Genomic DNA, 23,556 nt, shown 5'->3' on the forward strand with positions numbered 1-23,556 from the left:
GGGACTTGTGGGGAAGTGGGGGAGGTGCGGGGGAACTGCCCAGTGTGCTGCTTTAACTTTCTAAACAAAGCCAGCTGGTCGCTCTTACATGAAAGCGTTAGTCTGACTCTCAGGGAAATCCACACTCCATCAGCTTCTGAGAGCATCCTGGTTTTTGATAGAACTTCAATCAGCAGTTGGGCTTCAGGAGGCCCTTTGGCATGCCAGTCTGTGATGGTATGAAAGACCTGCTAAAGTTAAAGCTTTGTCGGCAGATGCAGGCTGGACCTGATCTTTTCCAAAATTTTCTGCGGCTTTGGTTTGTATTGTTTTGTTTGCCTTTTGTTTCTGCATATCATGTTAGAATGTATCTCAGAAGTGTTATGTCGATGGAGGTCACCCTCTTGAAGCTGGGTTATGTGCTTCCCCATTATTTTGGTATATGAAACCCAGGATTAATGGACCTATAGGGGCAGCAAGTAGAATTAGGGGTTTGGGGGAGGGTGTACAGTGGGGGGGTGCTGGGGGATAATAGGGAGATGATGTCAAGGAGTCCATGAAGAAAAGGAATGCTTGAAAACTGATTGTGGCAGCAATTGTACAATCCTGCCTGACGTGATTGAAATAAGGAACGATGTGATATACATATTAGATCCCAACTAAAGAAAAAAACACAGCCATAAAAAAGACCTATTAAAACATTTAGCTCAACTTTTTTTTAAACTTGAATCATTTTCATTAGCAGCCCATCATGTAACCACCACACCACCGTGGACATTCAATTAAATCATTTTATTGGGGGCTTGTACAACTCTTATCACAATCCACACATACATCTATTGTGTCAAGCACTTTTGTACATTTGTTTCTCTCATCAGTCTCAAAACATTTGCTTTCTACTTGAGCCCCTGGTATTCACGCATTTTCCCCTCCCTCTCTGCTCTCCCTCCCCCATAAACCTTTGATAATTTATAAATTATTATTGTTTTGTCATATCTTACACTGTCCGATGTCTCCCTCCACCCACTTCTCCACTGTCCATCCCCCAGGGAGGAGGTTATATGTAGATCCTTGTAATCTGTTCCCCTTTTCTCCCTCACCTTCCCTTCATCCTCCCAGTATCGCCACTCTCACCACTGGTCCTGAGGGACTCACCTGTCCTGGATTCCCTGTGCTTCCAGTTCCTATCTGTAACAGTGTACATCCTCCAGTCCAGCCGGATTTGTAAGGTAGAATTGGGATCATAAGAGTAGGGGGAAGAAAGCATTCAAGAACTAGAGGAAAATTGTATGTTTTATCGTTGCTACCCTGCACCTTGACTGACTCGTCTCCTCCCCATGACCCTTCTGCAAAGGGATGTCCAATTGCCCACAGATGGGCCCTGGGTCCCCACTCTGCACTCTTCCTCATTCACAATGCTATGATTTTTTGTTGTTGTTGTTCTTTGATGCCTGATACTGAGCCCTTCGACACCTTGTGAGCTCACAGGCTGATGTGCTTCTTCCATGTGGGATTTGTTGTTTTTCAGTTAGATGGCCGCTTGTTTACCTTCAAGCCTTTAAGCCCCAGACGCGATACCTTTTGACAGCCGGGCACCATCAGCTTTCTTCACCACATTTGCTTATGCATCCGCTTGTCTTCAGTGATCGTGTCATCAAGGTTAGCATCTCAGACTGCCAAATTGTTAGAACAAAGTGTTCTTGTGTTGAGGGAGTACTTGAGTAGGGGCCCACTGTCCATCTGTTTCCTTAACATGAAACCTATAAATATATGTACATAGATCTATTCCCTATCATTAAATATAAATATATTTACATCTGTATATGGTTGTATTTAGATCTCTATAAATGCCCTTTGCCTCCTAGTTCTTTCCTCTATTTCTTTTACTTTCCTCTGGTCCCGCTATCATGTTCGGCCTTCATTTGGATTTCAGGAATTCCTCTGTTACATCGCCCTTGATCCAGCCCTGCCAGACCTCCTACACCCTCCTTGCCACTGATTTTGGATCACTTGTCCCCTTGTTCCTGGGTTTATTAACACCAACTTCCTTTCCCCTGCCTCCCCCTCTCCCATACCCTCCTCCCCCCCCCCCAACTATCATCTCATTGTTCTCTCTTCCGGCTTGTTTATCCTGCCTATCCCTTCCAGATAGACATGCAGCAACAATATGCACCAATACTAGGCCGAGCACAACAAAGCAACAAAAGAAAATAAAACAACAGCTTCAACAACAACAACCAAAGGCAACATCAACAACAACAACAAAACCTATAAATAGTTCAAGGTCTATGTATTGTCCTTTACTAGTGCTTTCCAGTTGAGTCTGATGGGGTGCTATGCCCTGGTCCCACATCTAACCCTGGCATCCTCTGGGGACTTCATTGTTCTGCTCCCCCACTGCTCAGCTACATACCCCCAATGTCTCGCTTCGGTGTAGTGGGCTCAGGCTGGACACAATTCCTGCCATGTGTCTCTAGTGTTGTCCCCTGCGGTGCTATGGGTCAGTGAGGAACATTGTGCCTCGTGGTGGGGCCGGCCCTGTGGTCATCTCTGTGCATTGGCTGCTCTGAGCAGAAATATTGACCTCAGGGCTTGGTGGGCCACTCTTTTTTCCCCTCCCCCTTGTTGGCTCCTGTGTGCTCTGATCACATGTCCCTCTCCTTGAGCTGTAGCTTCAGCGCTGTCCTCTGAAGTGAATTCTTCTGTAGGGGAGGGTGGTGCTGTCCACTTAGTTGGTAATGGGGCCGGCCCCTCAGGCCTCTCTATCGGTTTCCTGCTTCATGTCAGTGTGTTGCGTTCTCGTCTTGGAGCTCCGGATTGAAATCTGGTCCCTCTTTCCCTGTGACAATATAAACAATACCCTCCCCTTGGGTGGGTTAGTGCCCTGTTCTCCCGGCTACCCATGTCTGTTGTTTTCTGTTTTTTTGTTCCCCTCCTTTTTAGTGAGCTACCATATGTATCCCTGAGTTAAGTCTGGCCCCTGCCATATTACCTGGACCTCACCCCAGGGACGTGTGTATACGGTAGCTTCTTCCCTCTGCCCCTTTTGGGTTTTTTTGAGCTTACCTCAGGGGACTCATGTTGTACTTGTCCTTTTGTGCTTGGCTTACTTTGCTTAGCATGATTTCCTCCAGTTCTTCCCATGTAGCGGTGTGCTTCATGCATTCATCACTGCTTTTTAGGGATGCGTAATACTCCATTGTATATATGTACCACAGTTTTTTAATCCACTCGTCTGTTGATGGAAATTTGGGTTTGTTTCCAGCTCCTTGCAATTGTGAACTCTGCCGTGATGAACATTGGGGCACAGATGTCTGGCCGTGGTTTGTTTCTTGTCTCTTCTAGGTATATGCCCACTAGGGGGTTTGCTGGGTCGTATGGTAGCTCAATGTCCATATGTTTTAGATATCACCAAATCGATTTCCATAGTGGCTGTACATCCCTACAGGTCCATCATCAGTGGATGAGAGTTACTGGCTCTCTTCATCCCCTCCAACACTTGTTACTTTCTGATTTCTTGAATTGGGCTATCTTTGTGGGTGTTAGGTGGGATCTCATGGTTGTTTTAATTTGAATTTCTCTTATGAGCCCAACTTTATTAACCAAAATTTATGCCACATCCTTTATCTTCTAAATAAAATGCACTTTATTTTTATCCCTCCCAGTCCCCTCCTCCCAGAAATAAATAACCCCCAGAACTCAATGCCATGGAGTCAGTCCTGTCTCAGAGTGTCACTACCAGACCACGTGGAATAGTCCCGTGGGTGTCTCAGACTTTGGGCCCTTTAGGACAGAGCAGAACTGCCCCTGTTTGGTTTCCAAGATCTTTATGGGAGTAGAAAGCCTCCTTTTTCTCCCAAGGAGCAACCAGTGGTTTCCAACTGCTGCCCTTGTGGTTAGCAGCCCAACATGCCCCCACTAGACCACCAGGGCTCCCCTAAGTGAGGAGCCATAGAAATAAAAACTGTAAGGAGAAGATGGCACACGAAGGGCTGTGAAACACTGAGATGCTCAAGGCGGACGATGTGAAGCCCCTGAAAAGTCCGTTGCAAAAACCATTGAGTCATTAGGTACAGCAGAAAACCACAGTACAAAAGCACCTTTTATTATACATAACCAGAACCCATACATCACGTACAGACCAACCTAATGCCTTTGGTCAAATTAAGAAGGAACTGGTTTCCCTTTCTGGACATTCTGGGTATTTCCCCTCAATTTCAGAGAGCTGTGCACAGCAAAGCCCCAGCCCCAGCACTAAGCCCAGTGACACGGAGGACTTATAAACTCTGCCTCTGGAGCAGGAAATCATCAGAACCACCCGGAGATTCCTGGAGAGAACAGTCCAGTAGCACTCATGACAGAATGTCAAGCATCACCAAACATAGCCCCCTTCTGAAAGCAGCAGGTAACATCTTCTCTGTCCGGGGATTCTCTGCCAGGATGAGGAAGAGAGCAGGGCAGGAGGAGGATGGATCGTACCTGTCCAGGGTGTCTCTCATTCCGGGGCACCTGCTCCCTCCAACATGGCCCAGTAGCATCCTTTGTTGTCCAGGAGCTGCTGGTGGGTTCCCGCCTCACAGACGGTGCCCCCTTCCAGAAAGAGGATTTGGTCGGCCTGCTTTACCAAGTGTAGACACTGAGTAATAAGAAGCACAGCCCTAGAGCGTCGTTGGGGGTTTTTGTACAGGAGCTTCTCCACCTGAGAAAAGACAGATGCCGTGAGAGCTGGGGGCCGCCCCCAAGGAAGACAGGAGTGTTTCCAGGGCTGGGAAAGACCTGTGCAGGATCATGAGGGCCTCTGCCAGTAACCCAGAGGGACTGATGGTTCCCGTTGTGAGTGCTCCTCTGTCAGACCTTTGTTTGGGTAGGAGACATCTCCAGGAGATGGAGAAAGAGAGAGAGAGAAGTGGGATAAATGTTAGAGAGCCCTACAGTGAAATTCCTAGGAGGGTGAAAGATCCTGGGTCGTCTCTCATCTAACCATGAACTGGGACTGTTTTAAGAGAATACAATTGAGTGGCAAAGAGCACGACCATTTGAGTCGAGCAGATGCAATTTGGGTCAGTGGTCTGCTGCTCAGCTTCGGCGTGTCCTGGAGGAGACTTTTCCACCTGCCTCAGCCTCCACTTTGTTATCTGTATCTTAAGGATAACAACAGCCAGATCACAAAGATTTCAGACGAATAGATAAGTAAAGTGGTGTCCATGTCTGACACCTATTCAAAGCAGAATGAATTTTGGTTCGTTACTAGCATGTCCTGTTCTTGTGCTTGGCGTCAGGGACTCAGCATCGTCGATAGATAGTCTCTCCTAACGGCTCTAGGCGGCATAACAAAGAAACAAAAACTTCATTGCTATCAAGTCAATGCCAACTCATAACAACCCTATGGGACAGGGTAGAACTGCCCTCTCTGAGTTTCTGAGACTGTCCACTTTCTACCGGAGTAGGGAGTCCACCCCCGACCCCGAGTGACTGGTGGTTTCCAATTGCTCAACTCGTAACCACTAAGCCATCTTGGCTCCATTAGGTGTCCTAAGGAGAAGCTAATTGGAGCTGGGTGACCTGAAGGAGTTAAGAGGACTATGAATTTTTGTAAAGACTCACTTGGATAATGTTAGTAGGACTAATCGAGAATCATTAAAGGAAGACAATGTGAATGGCATATAGGCATTAAGAAAGTGACACCTCAGGGTGTGATGCAGCACCGATGAAGAACACAGCTTTCCCCCAGATCCTGGATGCTTCCTCCCCCCAACTACCATGATCCGAATTCTACCTTGCAAGTCTGGATAGGGCAGAGGTTGTACACTGGTGCATATGGGAGCTGGAGGCACAGGGAATCCAGGGCGGATGATACCTTCAGGACCAGGGGTGTGAGGGGCAATATTGGGAGGGTAGAGGGAGGGTGGGTTGGAAAGAGGGAACCAATTACAAGGAGCTACATGTGACCCCTCCATGGGGGACGGACAACAGAAAAGGGGGTGAAGGGAGACACCGGACAGGCAAGATATGACAAAATAATAATTTATAAATTATCAAGGGCTCATGAGGGAGGGGGGGTGTGGAGGGAGGGGAAAAAGAGGACTTGATGCAAAGGGCTTAAGTGGAGAGCAAATGCTTTGAAAATGATGAGGGCAAAGAATGTACGGATGTGCTTTATACAATTGATGTATTTATGGATTGTGATAAGAGCTGTATGAGTCCCTAATAAAATGTTTTGGTTTTTTTTTTAAAGAAAGAAAGTGAAACTTGGGTGTGGGGGAGGGAGGATGGAGGGGAAAAAAAAGAGGAGCTGATACCAAGGGCTCAAGTAGAAAGCAGCTGTTTTGAGAATGATGATGGCAACATATGTACGAATGTGCTTGACACAACTGATGTGTTTATGGATTGTGATAAGAGTTGGATGAGCCCCTAATAAAATGATAACTGAAATAAAATAGAGTGAATAATAAAACATTTTTAAAAAGAACGTGACACTTACCCGTGACTGACTGTCTGCATCCAGGGCACTGGTGGCATCATCCAGGATGAGGACATGTGGCTTCCGGATCAGTGCTCGGGCCAATGCCACTGCCTGTCGCTGACCCCCTGACAGCTGGCCCCCGCCCTCGCCTACCTCTGCAAAGACAAGAGCCAAGGAGAGAGCTGAACCCCCACATGTATGTACACATGCAAGCGCACATGCACACGCACACACACCAGGGAGTAGCAGATGCATCTAAATCGGGGAGCTATGGGAAAGGCAAAGGGCATTTTTAGAATGAAGACGGCATAGGGATAGGATCCTTCAACTTGACATTGATGTCACTGGGGCAGGAGCAATTGAAGAACAAAATTGAAACTCGGGGGTTTTAGTGACGGCAATGGCATCCGGGTAACAAAATGAGTGTTGAGAGCACCTGTGTTGTAGCCCTGCGGGAGGCCGGAGATGAACTGATGGGCCCCCGACTCCTTTGCAGCTGCTGTTATTTCCTCCGTGTCTGGCTCCTGGGTCATGCCATAGGCGATGTTCTCTCGAATGCTTCTTCCAAAGAGCTGTGGCTCTTGTCCCACTGCAGCAACCTGGAATGAAATGTGATCGTCGGAACGAAGAATGTGAGAGATGCTTACATGGGTGGTGAAAACTCAAAACCTCTATCAATATCCTGTGACAACAGGACACCCCGGCGGCCCTCCTGTCACCACCCAAGGTCTTCGGCCACCCACTAGCCCTCCTTTCCAATGCTCAGTGAGAATCCTCTTCTGAGTGAGGCTCACCATTCTTCCTGACACCTTCTTACTCACCTCTCTGTGCAGGTAGTGGTGCTCATACTGGGAGAGGGGCTCCCCATCCAGCAGCACCTGGCCCCCGCTGGGCTGGTACAGGTTCTGCAGCAGGGCGGCCACTGTGCTCTTCCCAGACCCATTGGGCCCAATCAGCGCAATCACCTCACCAGGACCAATGGTAAACGTCAGCCCCTGAAGACCAGAGAGTCATACCATAAGAACTTGACTGAAGTCCCTAACCTGGGGAGCAGCACAGACTTGTTACACCGTATGATGGCTTCTCCCAGAGAGAGGAGGCGAAAATGGGGAAACTCTAACAACCCGTCAAAGAATAGAATATGAGGCAAAGACTGATTCCGTCTATGCCACACACCTGATGCCAGAGAACAGATGAAAACAACCCAGTCGACTCTGAAAATAAACAGGAAAGATGGAAAAATGGGGACACAAATTCTGCTGCAGAAACTCCTTGGGATTCAAGAGCCTTCTCGCTGAGAGCCTCCTCTTCTGGATACTTAAAGGCCCAAGGTGGCTCTCGAGGTGGGGATGCTTTGTGGAGCAGAGGTTGCTTATGTTTGCCTTGGGGGGGAGGGGGACTGGAAGGATTTGTCTTGGGTGTTCATTAGACTGAAGACGGGAAGAAAAACTAGGCTGGTAGAGTTGACAGTGAGCATGTGGGACACAAGCATGGAGGAGTTGTACCTGTAGCACTGGGACATCCGGCTGCGTTGGGTAGGCAAAGGTGACATCGTGGAAATGGACACGGCCTTGCAAGTTTGAGGAAGTCAAAGGACCACTGGCTGGACAGCAAGGAATCCTGTCCAGGTATTCAAATATTTTCTTTGAGGAGCCCACGGCCTTCTGTATACTGGAGTAGTGCATGAGGACAACCTGCAGGGGAGATGGGAATAGTGAGAAGGATGGGGGAGACTTCATCTGGTTATTGAGGTTACGTGATATGAAAAGGATGAAGAGTGGATAGTGGGGGAACAGGGCACTAACCCACCTGCAGGGAGGGTATTGTTTATGTCTCACAGGAAAGGGAGAGAAGGGCCAGACCTCAACCTGGTACGTCAAGCATTGAAGGCAACATGCCAGCATAAAGCAGCAAACCAACAGAGGTCTGTGAGGCAAGCCCCAATCCCAGCTTCGTTGACCCCTCTCCCCAGAAAATTGCATACAGAGCACCGCACTGAAGATACAACCTGAGGAGAGTGGCAGGTCTGCCCAGACCACACAGGAGCAAACTAAGAGAGAGAAGGGGGGGGTGGGGGGGTGGGCTACATCCTGGCCCACCAAGTCCTGAGGACAGCACCCCTGCTCTGAGCAGCCAAGGCACAGAAGGACCATAGGGCTGGCCCCACCATGGGACACGAGGTTCCCACACCGACCCAGATCTCTGCAGGGGACAGCACTGGAGACACAGTGCAGGATTGTGCCTGTTCTGACCCTCCCACACCAAGGCACACCACGAAGGGAGCGCAACAGAAAAGCAAGGGATGCAAATCAACCAAGTCCCGGAGGAATCCCAAAAATAGACTTCAGATTCGGAGAGGCAAGTCATCAGACCTGACTGGAAAACATACATTAGGGTCAGCAGACAGACCTGGAACTATTTATAATGCCCCCTTTTTTGTCCGTGCCTATCTATATAAGATAGGCAAGATAAACAATCCCAAGAGAAAACAATGGGACTGATGGGGGCAGGGGAGGGGGGAGTGGAAGAAAGGGAGGGGAAGCCAACAAACACAGAGACAAGGGAACAATAAGAGATCTAAAATCGATGATGGGGTGGGGGGGGCGGTGTAGAATGCCTGGTAGGGTTTGATCAAGGGCAATGTAGTCAAGAGGAGTTACTGAGAGCTGAATGGAGGTCAAACATGATAGTGGGACAGGAAGAACATAAAAGGAAATAGAGGAAAGAACTAGGAGGCAAAAGACATCTGTAGAGGTATAAATAGGCATGTACGTCTGTAAATATATTAGTATATAACGATAGGGACAGAGGCCTATGCACATATATTGATATGTTAAGTATTAAGGAAGCAGATGGACATTGAGCAAGAACACTTTGTTCTAATGACCTGGTTTTCTGTGATGCTCACCTTCCCGATTGCTGAAGACAAAACGGGCGCATAGACAAATTTGGTGACAAAAGCTGATGGTGCCTGGCTATCAAAAGATATAGCATCTGATGTCTTAAAGGCTTGAAGTTAAACAAGCAGCCTTCCAGCAGGGAAGCAACAAAGCCCACATGGAAGAAGCACACCAGCCTGTGTGATCATGAGGTGTCAACGAGATCAGATATCAGGCATCAGAAGACTCAAAACAATCATTGATGCAAACGAGGGAGGTCAAAGTGGAGATCCAAAGCCCATCTGTAGACAATTGGACATCTCCCAGAAGAGTCACAAGAAAGGGACAATCCAGCCAGAGGTGCAGTATAGCACCGATGAAACATACAACATTCCTCTAGTTCTTTAATGCCCCCCCCATTATCATGACCCCAGTTCTACCTAACAAATCCGGCTAGACTGAAGCATGTCCACTGCTACAGATAAGAGTTCTAGACACACAGAATCCAGGGCAGATAATCCCTCAGAATAATAATGGAAGTAGTGATACCAGGAGGGTAGGAGGAAGTTGGGTGGGTAAGGGGGAAATAGGGGAACCAATCACAATGATAGCTATATATAATATCACCACCACCACCACCCAAGGGGGATGAACAACAGAAATGTGGATGAAGGGAGACAGTGGATGGTGTATGATGTGAAAATAGCAATAATTTATAATTTATCAAAGAGTCAAGAAGTTGGGAAGGTGGGGCAGTGAGGGGAGGGGGAAGAGCTGACACCAAGGGTTCAAGTAGAAAATGTTTTGAAAATGATAACAACGCATGTACAAATGTGCTTGATACGATTGCTGTATGGATTGTTATAAGAGCTGTAAGAGCCCCCAATAAAATGATTTGTGTGTTTTTTAATGGGAGGAAAGGAATGTTGATGATGGAGGGGAAGGGGAAGGCAAAGCATTGGGGGGTAAAACTGAGGGGGCCTCACCTGAAAAGCTGTGCTGAACTGGATCTGGTAGAGAATGAATGAAACGAGGTTCCCACTGCTCACAGCCCCGCTCATTACTAGCTTCCCGCCAATGTATAAGATTCCCACCTTCAGCAACATCCCTGAGATCTGTGGAGAGAACACAGAGAAGAGGATTGCAGGAGCAAGCTGTGAGAGCCCAAAGCACGCTCACTGTCTGATTCATCGTGAGCCTGGAGGGCAGTCACTGGGCTTCCCCTGAGAGGCAAAGGCAGGTCCCAGAATTTGGGAAAAGTCATCTAAAAACCCTAAAATGAGGGGAGCGATTAATTCCATTGAATGTGGAAATCGAGCCTCGGGTTGCTGGAGTGGGAACCAGGAGCCAAGCATGCACAGTGGAGGAGGAGTTGGGAACAAGGTCAAGGGAGAAAGGGTGTAGCATTGAGGCTCCAGGTGCTCACATTGGTGGTCCATGTATTGACTGTATAGGCCAGTGCTTCTTGCTGGCTCAATGTCTTCATTTCCTGCAGCTTTTGTCGAAATCTCCGGCTCTCCCCCTCCTCGTTGGCAAAGCTCCGGACCGTAGGCATAGCTGACAGGACTTCAATGGCGACCTGGCTCGCGTCTGCCAGAGATTTCTGCACACTGACTGTCAGCGACTGTAGAGACATGAACAAGAGGGTTAGGAAGCCACAAGGGGACACCTGGGTTAGGAAGCCACAAGGAGACACAAGTACCTGGGTTACCTGTCCAGACTCTAGACAGAAGAAAAGGCAGAGATCCAATTGAGAAAAGAACAGGACACAGGCCCACCCACTTGATAGTAGACAGAGACAACAGGGAGGTAATATCTCACAAGGGGCCGGATGCCATATTCTTAAAAAGTAATGTGGACAGAAGTTGGACAAGGAGACACAGAGACTGTGCAGCTTCACCATGAGCCATCTGGGTGCACAGGCTTCCGAAACCAGGCATTGGATTATGCAAACGGAGTCAAGGTGGATACTAGGAGAATTGTCCCGAAAGAGAGTTGAGGGAAACGGAATCTTCCAAGTCTGAGAGACAGAGGGTTGATGGAGGTTAAGCCAGTGCCCAGAACATACCTCCTGCCATTTTCCCAGCTTCTTCGGCAGAAAGAAAAGCAGAGGCAGGGTGACCAGGGTGACCATGGTGAGGGACTGTGACCCCCAGAGCATGAGCCCCAGGAGACACAGCCCCCGAACCAGGTACCACATCAACAGGTTCAGCTCCTCACTCAGAGACTCACTCAGGGTAGATGTGTCCTTGGTTACCCGAGATGTGATGGAACCTGCCGAAAGTTGGGGAGAAGAATGAATGAGATGGGATTCAGAGTGAGGAGAAGAATAATCCAGAGTGCCAGAAGTGGGGGTGTCAACATGGTGTTTTAAGGGGGCTGGGGCCAACAAGGGCATATGGAGGTGTGGGGACAAGTGGGAATCAATCTAGAAATGAGTCTTGGAGCTGAGACGCATGAATGAAGACCTTTATTTGAACTATGAGAAATCTGATGCCAATGTGTATTTTCATCTCTGATATCTTTCCATGCCATAAAGAACGCGTACAAAGAACTTCGAAAAGTCCAGGGGGGGGGGGAGTCCCAGAGGGGGAAAACTGAATTTAAAAGATAATGGCATTTTCCCACAAACTTTTTGAAGCCCCCTGATATCTGCACAGAGGCAGAAGAGTTTAAGCTGATTGCATGGGTGTCGTGGAGATGGGAGGGGAGAGATAGTGTCTGTACCCAGCAGTGCACTGGGAATCTAGAAATAGGTTCATTCGCCCAAGCATCTCTCAGGTGAGCTGGCAATTCTCAGCATTAGTGTCTAGGCCTCAGTTTCATTGTCTGGGGAAAAAAGTAGGCATGAGGACTCCATGCTCTCAGAATTTTCAGGTTTGAGATTCCATAGTTTTTATTAAAGGATGGGGCGGTCGATTTATGGGGAAGCTCTTAAGGGAAAAAGTACATTTTGTGGTAGGTAAAAAGGACCATTTTTGTTGAGGCTGGAAGTATACCAAGACTCTGAAGCAACAGTGTGTGTATAAAAAAGAAAGGAGGGCTGGTGGCGGAGCAGTCACGCATTGGGCTGCGAATTACAAAGTCAGCATTTGAAAACCACCAACCACCTATCCGTGGGAGAGAAAAAAGGAAAACGAGGCTTTCTACTTCTATAACAAGTTACAGTCTTGGAAGCTCACAGGAGTGTTACTACTCTGTCCTAGGAAGTCACGATGCATCAGAATCGACTGAATAGCCATGAGGTTTGTTTATACCAAAAAAAGAGATCAAAATTACAGGTAAAATTGTATGTGGGGATGTAAAGAGTAAGTGGATCTGTAATGAAAATCGGCAAGACACCTGTTTGGTTCTGTTGGAAAAATGCTGTCTCTTGGCGAAGGACAGCCTGAAACACATCTCCCTGCAAGCGGCTGTGCATGTGGCCCATGGTCTGGTTGTAGGTCTCATCGCCCAAGAACTCCAGTACGGCACTGGGGTGGGGGGAGAGGGGGGGAGAAAAAAGGTCAGGGGGCTGGAGGGAGGCCATCGATGTCCCCACAAAAGTAAACTTTGGAGCGAGGTCAGCCTTCGCTCCCCAGCCCCCAGACCTGGCTATGGTGAGAAGAGACATGATGGTCATGTTTTGGGTGAAGCCAGCAGTGGTCCCATCCTGTAGAATCCAGTCAGTGATGCGGCCAGTGAAGAATGGAATAGCCATTTCCCCTGGGGAGGCGGGAGAAGAACTCCATCAATCACAAGTATTGCATCTAAGCAGGTCACTCCCCACCAGACTCCCCACCCCCATTATTCTTCAGACCAGGGCCAGAAAGAAGACAGTGGGGTCAGGCTTCTACCCTGGAACTCACAACACAAGCAAGACCTTTCAGAGGTTGCCGTTGGGAATGCTCCAGATCATGGGGGGCATGACTGGTATACCCTCTGGTTAGAGATGAGGAGGAAAGCCGAGAAGAGGACAAGGCCCAGAGGAGGTCAAGTCTGCTCTGCGGCAGGCCTGAGGCCCATACTCCTCGCCCCCACCCAGCCCAGTGTACTTCCCAAGACCCAAGCTGAGTCGCCGTCCACCTCAAACCGCTGACCTTGCCTTGCCTCCCTGACCATTGTCATTGCTTCCTACTCAGTCCCCTGGCCCTCTACCCCCACTGCCACCTGCTTACCGACACAGGACAAGATCAGCAGGACCAGAACGAACGGGTAGAGGCGAATGTCGGGGCCCACGCAGCGCAGCAGTAGTTTCAGCAAGGAGCCAAAGCTTTCCTGGTCGCCAGGTGTCCCCGATCTCCCAAGGTTGTGCCACAGGACAGCGGCAGGCAGGGCGGCTGCATAGCTGAGGATGAAGGCGTCGGGGCAACTTGCCCAATACAGCAGTCTGGTGCTGGCACTGTCCCTAGAGACGGCCCAGGAGCCCAGCTCTCGGAACAAGGCAAGTCCCGGCAGAGCCAAGCCCAGCGTCGCCACCAGCGGCTCCAAAATGGTCAGCCAGCGCTGGCCTGGTGCGCTTTCACCCCTGGAGCCGGCTGAGACCCCAACGACCCCGCGGACCGCCAGCCACAGCACTGCCCAGCGGCCCAGGCCCAACACCCAGAGCCGGAGCAGCGGCAGTGCCTGGGGCACCAGGCGAAAGACTAGCCCGGGCAGCGCGCTGGTGACCAGCACCCAGTCCAGGAGCAGCAGCAGCAGCAGGGTCGCCCCCAGCCACGCGCCGCCAGCTCCGAGGAGGCAGAGGTACCTGCCGGGAGCGAGGCGCCCTGGGTCAGCCATAGGCAAGTGAGCGCCGGCCCGGCCTGGACTCTGGGATGTCCGGTCGGGTGGAATGCTGAGCCTGGTCCCAGTGTGTGCCCAGGGCGCGGGGGCCGGCGTCGGGGCGGGGACCGCGGAAAGCCCCGGGGGAGCTGGGACGCGCTGAGCAGAAGCACAGCCTTTTAGAGGAAAGAGAAATCGAAAGCGGCGGCGGGCTCTCGCGGTCCGCCCTCTTGGGCACCCCGCCCGCCCGGACTCCGGGCGCTGGGGGCACGGGAAGCGGGACCCTGGGGCGTCGGGGGGCGCAGCTCGAGTCGTGAGGTTCTGGGGAGCCGATCCAGCGCCCCGTGCGCGTCTTCCCGGGTCCCCAGCCCACCTACCCCTCCGTCTGCAGTACCGGGTCCCCGCCCCGGGCTTCCCGCGTCACCAGTCGCCAGGCAGATCGGCTGCGCACAGGTTAGCGGCGCGGGGGGGGGGCGCGGGGGAGGCGCCTCTGGACGGCGCCCAGGACGGGGCGGGGCGATAGGCGGGGCCCGGAGCGCTGTCCCAGGTCAGAAAGCGGGCTCCGGGCAGCGTGCAGCGGGCGCCCGCCGGGATGCTGCGCTTGGGAATGTCGGCCGGGGAGCTCCCCTGGGCTGGAGAAGTCCACACCGGGGTAACGGGCCGGGGTTGGGGGCGGGCAGGGGGATAGAGAAAGTGGGTCAGCGGGGGCTCCCTGAAAGCTCCGAGGAGCGCTTGTGAAGAGGGGCCGAGGTGTGGGGAGACGGCCTGTAGCTGCAGCCGCAGCTGCGCTGGTGGCCCCCCGCAATGCAAGTAGGTCGTCGGGAGGGCCGCGCAGGACAGCTCTGGAGAGGGGAAGCGGTTCTAAAGCACTTTCGCTTTCATTCTTGTCTGGTGAAGGGAGCCTCGGTAGCTCGGTGTGGGACCCCCCAGCTGCTTAGTGGGAAAAGGATGTGACCACCTGCTTCTGGGGAGGCTTACAGCCTCATAAATCCTAGGGGGCAATCCTGCGACCTACGGTGTCCGAGGAAGAACCACCTGGCAGGCAGTGGGTTGGTTTATCCGCTCAGGGGGCTGGTCAAATGGAGGGAGAGTGTGGAGATGGAGAAATGATGCCGCGAGTGAAGTGCCGCATTTGGGAGAAGGGCACTGATTGGGGATAGGCACCCCATTACACGGACCTTTTGATAACAGGCTCCACAGTAACTCCGTCTGAGCACCGGCCACGGGCTTCCGTGTCGGCCAGGGGTGCCTCCCCCGGCACTGCCAGGCTGGCGGCCGCGTCTCCCGGGCTCGCTCTTACAGGCCTGCTGGGGGACTTTGCTCAGGCTTCGTACCCAGGGCAAATGGCAGTAGCAAGGCTGGATAGCTTCTGCTCCCTGACTATTGCCACCACTCTTGGTTTCGAAGCAGATCTGTTGGGGAGTAAAAACTTCTAGAAAGGGGTTGCCCCGGTCCTCTGGCACCTCTCTCTGTTCGCCATACCTCTGTAGTCAGCATCCCTGAAAGCCTGATGGATTCTGGGGCAGGAGGTGAAGGCAGTAGGAGATAAGCCATTTGCAAGTTAGAAAACCTCCCTGCAGTGCCAAGAGAGCAGCCAAAGGGGAGAAATCAGAATAATCCATAGTAGTGAAGCCTGAGTTTTTGTCACAGCGCTGCTCTTAACGCTCCATAACCTTGCTTACGTCTCTTGCTCTCTCTGTGACTCAGTGTCCTCATTGAAAACAAATGGTCCTTAAGGTTTCTTCCAACAGCACAGGAGGGGAGCAAAGAAAACGTAATCCTGCTTCTGCTTTTCTGGACCTGGAAATGTCAGCTCAAAGTCCCCAGGCACAAGCTTTCTGAAATCCGCTTCAGAAATCTACTACTTTCTGAGCAAAAAAACACGTTAAGCCAGTGGTTCTCAACCTGTGGGTCGCGACGCCCTTGGGGGTCAAATGACCCTTTCACAAGGGTCACCTAAGACCATCACACATATTTCCGATGGTCTTAGGAACCGAGACACCGCTCCTCTATCTCAACCTTCATACTGACATTGGCTTTTTTGCATACTGTCTCAAAATGTAGCAATGTAGTTTACTGTTATTATATTAAGGCTGTTACCCATGCTACACATGCTTCAAGACAAAATTTCATTTATTTGTCATTAGAAATAAATATTTCACAATACATAATTACATATTGTTTTTTGCGATTAATCACTATGCATTCATTATGTTCAATTTGTAACAATGAAAATACATCCTGCCTGTCAGATAGTTACATGATGATTCATAACAGTAGCAAAATTACAGTTATGTAGTACCAACGAAATGATTTTATAGTTGGGGGTCACCACCACGTGAGGAACTGTATGAAAGGGTCGAGGCACTAGGAAGGTGGGGAACCCCCGCTTTAAACGAAACTTCCATTGTAAATGGTCTCGCGTGATCTTCGCTTTCCTTCCTTCTATTCCTGGCATGGAACTTCTTCTCATCTTTGGCCAGTGTTTTCCATTGTTCAGAAAATATAAAGGTCTTTTTCCCGACTAAGGAGGCTAGAGGCTAAATGATCTGGCCCCTTCCACACACACGCAAAAAGGGTGGGGGAACATGACCTGGTTTCTAAAGTCGTAGTAACTTGCTCTGTGTCCACACACACTGGCGCACTGGACGAGAGACTGCGGTGGAGGGCATTCACTCGGGCTACTCCTCGCACCTCTATGAGTTCTTTCCGCAAGGGAGCACTTCCGCCTCTAAAAACCTCATCCTCTAGAGAGAGAAGCGTTCCACTGGGGGAAGTTGGGGCTTAGGGATGTGATTCTTTCACTGTTACCCCGTAGCCAGGCTGGACATTCCCCTGCAGCCAGGTGAGGTAAAGAAGAAAGTGGAAATGATGGGGAGACCCACCAGCCGCTCCGCGGCATAAGGATGAGGCTCCCGGAAGGACGCAGAGTCTCAGAAACGAGCTGGCTGCGGCGGGTTTGGTTTCTTGGTGGGCGTCAGCTCTGGCTTGGGTTGCTTTATGGCCATGAGCCGGTCACTTTCCTTCTCCGGGCATGCCTCTTCTTCCCATGCTGATCAAGGCTCTGACACCCTGCTCCTTGTGTCCACAGACAACCATCATGGCAGTGGAGTTTGATGGGGGCGTTGTGGTGGGTTCCGATTCCCGGGTATCTGCAGGGTGAGTAGCAACGAAAGTTGCCCTTCCCAAAAGAAGAGGCCATAATAAAAAGATACTGGGTGGATGCTTGGGCCTCTTGATTCATGGAGCAGGATCCTGGTCTGAATGCTTCTTGATTCTAGGAGCAGGATTTTGGTTCTGAATGGGCCTGGGCTGGCAGTTAACAGGGATTCACATAAGGACTACGTGAGGTCCAAGAAGGGGACTGGAGACCCCTGCCAAGCTGGTGGTACTGCCAAACGGATAAATCGGGTTTCTCACCGACCACATGTCGAACTAATTTTACCTCTGCCCCGCACCTGGTCACAGTTTCTTTACATGCAAAATGAGTCCAAATTGGGATTAGATCAGTATCACTTATGCTGCAGTCCATAGAACACTAAATGCCCTCCACCTGGTTAAATAGCAAAGAAAAACTGATAAGAGGCATATCTTTCTTAGTTCTTAACCATTTTTTTTGTTATACAAACTGCACCCTGAAACGAATTGTCCTTTCAATTGGCATATACAGCCATGTGCCTAGCTGAGTTGGGTTTTTTTTTTCTCCTGCTGCTTCAATGCAAGCATTCCATTTCACACACTCTAGGGCTGTTCACTTATGAAATAAATTCGACAGGCACTGGGTGATTAACCTCAAAATGCCTGCTAACTCCCACGTTGATGATCGTTTACTGCTTCTTGGCAGACAGGCGGTGGTGAACCGAGTGTTTGACAAACTGGCCCCCCTACACCAACGCATCTACTGTGCACTCTCCGGATCGGCTGCGGATGCCCAGGCCATAGCAGACATGGCCGCCTACCAGCTGGAGCTCCACGGGTATGCCTCTCCACGGGCACTGGTGCCCTGACTGCACCTGCTAGACCTCTCCCAACGGGCAGAGCCCAAGTGCCTGGGGAACCCTACATTGGGAAGTGGGCCGGGGGGGGGATATTTGTTGTTGTTGTTCCAACTTTGAACTCAACTTGAATCTCTCGAAGCCAGTTTCTGTATCTATATAGTAGGGCTAACGACCCACCCTACCCTTCAAGGGGCCCTGGTGGCACAATAAGTTAAGCATTGGACAGCAAAAGACAAAGGGAGTGGTCGGAGCCTCCTCTTTCCCCCACCCCCGCCGTCACACCATAAAGGAGAATTGAGACCGTCTGCCTCCATAAAGGTTTATAGCTCTGTGTCCTACAGAGTCGCAATGAGTCAGCTTCAGTTCCATGGCCATAGGTAGGACTGTGACCCTTCCCTTCAGGGCTGGGCTCTGCTGTCACCTGTCTCCAGGCAGGTCCCCCCACACACAGGCTAGTGTCCCAGTGCAAAGGTTTACCTGGAGGACATGGGCGCCCTCTGATGGGCATGGGGAAGGGGTGGGACTCCATTCACTGGCCCTTGGAATAGTCAATCTCAAAGCACTCTACCTTCTCATGTGTGTGTCTTGTCTCACAGCCAGATTGTGGGCGTGTAGGCTCCCATAAGGCCCAGCGCATCCCTTGGCATTTAGGAAGTTGCTCTCACGTAATTGTAGTAGGCAAACATGATTATTTTGAGAATCAAATTCTGTGTATGAAAGCAGTTTGAAACGATGTATTCCCCATAAATAACGGGGGAGGGGGGGTGAATGGTAGTGAGGTTCCCTCATAAATAATATCAGGCACAGTTCTAGTTGCTGTGGAGGCAGCTCCAATTCATGGTGACCACTAGGATCTTCTCCCCTGGTGCCTCTGGGTGGGCTCAAACCGCAAGCTTTCAGTAAGCAGTGGAGCGCATAGACTGCACCACTCAGGTAAAGTGGTTGCTGTGAGGTGCCTGCAGGTGAATGCCAATGTACGACGACCCTTGTATGCCAGAGGAGAACCGTGCTTCCTGAAGTTGGCAAGGTTGTGACTTTTCAGAAGTGGATCACCAGGACTCTATTCTGAGGCACCTCAGCATGGATTCCAACCCAAAACCACTCAAGTCATAGTTGAGCACGTCATCATCTTCCCTACCAGGCAACGTTAACCCCAACGCCACACTCACGGCCATCAAGTTGATGCAGACTCATAGCAACTCGATAGGCCAGGGTAGAACGGGTCCTGTGAGTTCCTGAGCCTTTAACTCTTCACGGGAGTAGAGAGCCCCGTCTTTCTTCTGCACAGCGGGTGAGACCTTGCTGTTAGCAACCCAGTGCCTAACCACTATCCCACCAGAGCTGCTGCAAGCACAGTGACTCTGTGAGAGATCGAGGTTGTTGGGACAGAAGCTCTACCCACATAGAGCAGAGCCCTCGCAGACACAGAGAAGTATGCGCTTGGAGGATGCGAACGGACAGCTGAAAGTGTTTACCAATGGGTGGCATGAGACCTACGCTGGAGTTAGAACTGTTAAGCTGTAGGGTCCAAGTGCCACTCGGCAGGGATGGTACCGATGGCGCAGGAGCTTGGACTGGGGGCAATCATGCCAACTCCTGTTCCTAACAATTCCTACAGGATGGAAGTTGAAGAACCTCCTCTGGTTATGGCTGCGGCCCACGTGGTGAAGAATATCACCTACAAATATCGAGAAGACCTGTCTGCACATCTCATGGTAGCTGGTTGGGACCAACGTGAAGGGGGCCAAGTGAGTCCTTCCCAGCCCACTCTCTTCTCTTGGGGTTGGTTCCCCACGTCTCTGGAGGGCAACAGGGGGGTCATATGTCATTCTAGCAATGACTAGCAAAGACACCGCCTTCATGGTCGCATCTCAGCCTCAGGGAGAAGAGAATAGCGCTTCTTTAGCTTGAACTAATAATATCCCCCTTAGGTATATGGAACCCTGGAAGGAATGCTGACTCGGCAGCCTTTTGCAATTGGGGGCTCTGGCAGCACCTATATCTACGGTTACGTGGACGCGGCATATAAGTCACGCATGTCCCCTGAGGAGTGCCGGCGCTTCACCATAGATGGTAATTGGCCAAATGGAAGGGAACCTGGGTGGGTTTGGGGTGGGTTTTTTTTTTTTCTAACACAGAAGGGAGATGAATCATGATGATCCAAAGAGAAATATGTGGTTGAGCCTTGTCTTACGATCCCACCTGGGACACCTCTGAGAGGAGAAGTGGGCAGGGCAAATGCTTAACTAGATGGGACTTCAGGAAAAGAGGCCTGACGAAGGACCGGTCTCGGTAAACCAAATTAAGATGTCTGCTCACTGCAAGCACAAGTCGTGTGCCAAAACTGGCTTGGGCCAGCTCGCAAGAGCCAACTGGTAAATCTGAAGGAGTTTCTTGAGCTGCTTATTAAACTGTTGAGAGTTTGTCACCGAGCATGTGTGCATGGGCACTGGAAGATGCCTCGAATCATGGCATTCTTCATCGGCTAGTTTGCCAGCACAGGAATAAATGCGCCTCTGTGGGGGAGGGGGAGGTTGATTGCTGACAGTGCTCAGAGATTTGATGTGGTCAGGCGGGGAGGAAAAGACTTTTGACACTAAACCGTTCTCTTTCCGTCTCCTCCAAACCCTCTGCAGCGATCACTCTGGCCATGAATCGGGATGGCTCAAGTGGGGGCGTCATCTACCTGGTCACGATCACTGCTGCTGGTGTGGATCATCGAGTGATCCTGGGCAACGAGCTGCCGAGCTTCTATGATGAGTGACTCTCCCTCAGACTTGTTTTGTAATAAACTCCGGAACCAGAACTTATGGTCAACTGGAAATGGGTGCTCAGGGAAATGAAGCAGAGGGGAAGGGTGGCTACTTCCTTCTCAGAAACCAGCCCATTTTTTTTATTCTTTGGCCCCCCCAGTCTAAAGTATCTTTCCCAGAGGAAGGATGGAGTGGGGATGACACTAGAAACACACAGGACCCTATGCAGGGCGGGTTTTATGCACTGAGCAAGTCAAAATGCTAGTTGCAATGAAAAGGCTTGTTCTGATCCCTCAGGGGAGTGAGGAGTGGGCCCCACTCCTTTACTGCTCAGACAATGCGTAGATAAGACAATGACTCACATGAGAATTAATGACGAGCACTATCAAACTCACATTTAAGATAATTCCTTCCACTATGCATTCATTCACATTGAAGGCCGGTACATGATAAATGCTTAAATATTTGGGGGACAACACTTAGGAATTTCAAATAATAACAATGGCCAAAAATATTATCTCTTTGAGCCCAAAGAAAAACAATCCTATTGGAGAGTGTTATTGCTTGTACTTAAGGACAAATCGAGACTTAGAAAAAATAAGGCATCAACTGGTCATAAATAAGTGACCAAGATCACAGAGCAAGTTCAGAAACTAGATCTAGTTTTGTCACATGCCCTCCTCCATTGCTGTCTTTAGTTGCCATCAAATTGATTCCTACTCATGGTGACTCCATTACTGTCAGAGCTGAATTGCCCCAGAGGGTTTTCAAGACTATTGTCTTTCAGAAACAAATCACCAGGCTTGTCTCCCACCTCGAAGTGGGTTCAAATTGCCAGCCTTTCAGCTGGTGTTCTAGTATTTAACTATTTGCACTACCTTGGGAGTTCTGTTCAGGCTGGACCACAATAGAGATCTTTCCATCCCTCAAGCTCTATAGATCATCTCCCCCTTGAAATCTGCACTGGTTAACCCAGCTTTCTCCAATACCAACTTTCTCTGACGGGATGGGAACCAGTTCAGCACATCATCCAGGCCCATGAAACACCCAGCCCTATCTCACTCCTTACCCTTTCGTGTGTGTCATGTCTTGACTCCTAGCCAAATTGTGTGTGTGTGTGTGTGTGTAAACTCCCATGATGCCCAGCATGGTCCTTGGTACTTGGGAAATTGTTCCCATGTACTTGAGCAGTCGTATTTTAAAAAGTGGGGGTTCTGTTCCTCTATTTCTCATGCTCTTGTGAGGAGCCCTGGTGCATTGTGGGTAACACAGTGGGCTGCTAACTGAAAGATCAGCAGTTCAGAGCCTCCAGGGCTTTCTGCTCCCATAAAGACTGACAGCATCGAATAGGCAGACTCGATGCTGTGAAAACACAACATGACCTAAAACAATCTACAGATACAATGCAAAACCGATTCAAATCCCACGTAAATTCTGTAAAGAAATGGAAAGTCTAATTACCAATTTCATATGGGCAGGCAAAAGATCCCAGATAAGCAAAGAACTTCTTAAAGAGAACTGAGTAGGAGGCCCAGCACTGCCTGCGCTTAAACCTACAACATAGCCACTGTAGTCCAAACAACCTGTGACTGGTACAAGGAGAGCTATAGAGAGCAATGGGTCAGAACAGAACACCCAGACATAAATGCATCAGCCTACAGGCATCCAGTCTTCGACAAAGGACCGCCTAGAAAGAGCCAATGGGGAAAAGTCAGCCTTTTCAACAAATGATGTTGGACAAACTGATTTCCATATGCACCAGAATGAAACAAGACCCAGACCTTTCCCCATGCATGAAAACAGACTCAAGGTGAATTAAAGACCTAAATGTAAACCCCAAAGCTCTCAGGATCATCAGTGAGAAGGCTCGAACAAGCTTAAGGGCCCCATTAGACCAAGTCTAATGAAAGAGGAACACACTGCAGAAGACAAGATAGGTGATTGGGACATGCTGAAATTACATCACTTATGCATATCAAAGGATTTCATCAGGAGAGCGAAACAAGAGCCCACCAATTGGGAAATTTTTTTTTTACCAATGACACATCAAACAAAGGGCTAATTACCAAATATATACAGAACTCTACAACAGCTCAAAAAAAAAAAAACAAGAGACCCAACCGCGATATGGGGGAATATATATGAACAGATAGTACACCAAGAATGAAGTACAAATGGCTAACAAATGCATGAAAAAGCATGATGCAGTGGTTTTCAGGGCTGCCCCAATCCCAGCTACCTTGACCCCCTTCCCACAAGATTGCACTATAGAGGAAAACACTGAAGATACATCCCAGGGAGAAGGGCAGGTCTGCCCAGACCACATGAGAGCAAACTAGGAGGGAAGGGGAGAGGGAGAGGGAGAGAAAGAGAGAGAGAGAGGAAGAGAGAGAGAGAGAGAGAGAGAGAGAGAGAGAGAGAGAGAGAGAACAGCATCCTGGTCCAACAGGCCCTGGGGAGAATCCTCAGAGAATCCAAGACACAGAGAAGACTGTAGGGCTGGTCCCATCATGAGACATGATGTCCCCTTACTGATCCACAGTGCTGCAGGGGATAACCCTGGAGAGACAGTGCAGGAATTGTGCCTGGTCTGACCACCCCAAAACACACACACACACACACCACAGGGGTGAAACATGAAGGGAGTGCAAACAAGCAGCCAGGGAAGCAAAGCTACTAAGTACCCAATGAATCCTGAAAATAGGCTTCTGACTCGGAGGGCAGGGGTTGGCACCTCATCA

At 50.0% G+C, this 23,556-nt stretch overlaps 2 protein-coding genes across 3 annotated transcripts; one reads left to right on the forward strand and one right to left on the reverse strand.

Annotated features, from left to right (window-relative positions):
* Window positions 1-4,063: 4,063 nt before the first annotated feature.
* TAP1 (transporter 1, ATP binding cassette subfamily B member) lies at window positions 4,064-14,461 on the reverse strand. Its single transcript, XM_075555435.1, has 11 exons — window positions 13,479-14,461; window positions 12,912-13,026; window positions 12,664-12,794; window positions 11,390-11,595; window positions 10,748-10,945; window positions 10,308-10,436; window positions 7,948-8,136; window positions 7,264-7,437; window positions 6,879-7,041; window positions 6,461-6,597; window positions 4,064-4,678 (listed from the first exon to the last, which is right to left on the reverse strand). Exons 1-11 carry the CDS (start codon window positions 14,080-14,082, stop codon window positions 4,475-4,477), a joined length of 2,250 nt encoding a protein of 749 aa, XP_075411550.1. The 5' UTR covers window positions 14,083-14,461; the 3' UTR covers window positions 4,064-4,474.
* PSMB9 (proteasome 20S subunit beta 9) lies at window positions 13,924-20,872 on the forward strand. Of its 2 annotated transcripts, none has more exons than XM_075555437.1 (6): window positions 13,924-14,046; window positions 17,156-17,223; window positions 17,909-18,040; window positions 19,681-19,810; window positions 19,994-20,135; window positions 20,699-20,872. In XM_075555437.1, exons 2-6 carry the CDS (start codon window positions 17,165-17,167, stop codon window positions 20,824-20,826), a joined length of 591 nt encoding a protein of 196 aa, XP_075411552.1. In that variant the 5' UTR covers window positions 13,924-14,046; window positions 17,156-17,164; the 3' UTR covers window positions 20,827-20,872. The 2 variants fall into 2 exon arrangements, with proteins under 2 accessions (XP_075411552.1, XP_075411551.1); XM_075555436.1 differs by lacking the exon at window positions 13,924-14,046 and adding an exon at window positions 14,591-14,716.
* The last annotated feature ends 2,684 nt before the right edge of the window (window positions 20,873-23,556 follow it).

This window comes from Tenrec ecaudatus, chromosome 7, assembly GCF_050624435.1.
Source record: "Tenrec ecaudatus isolate mTenEca1 chromosome 7, mTenEca1.hap1, whole genome shotgun sequence".
NCBI lineage: Eukaryota > Metazoa > Chordata > Mammalia > Afrosoricida > Tenrecidae > Tenrec > Tenrec ecaudatus.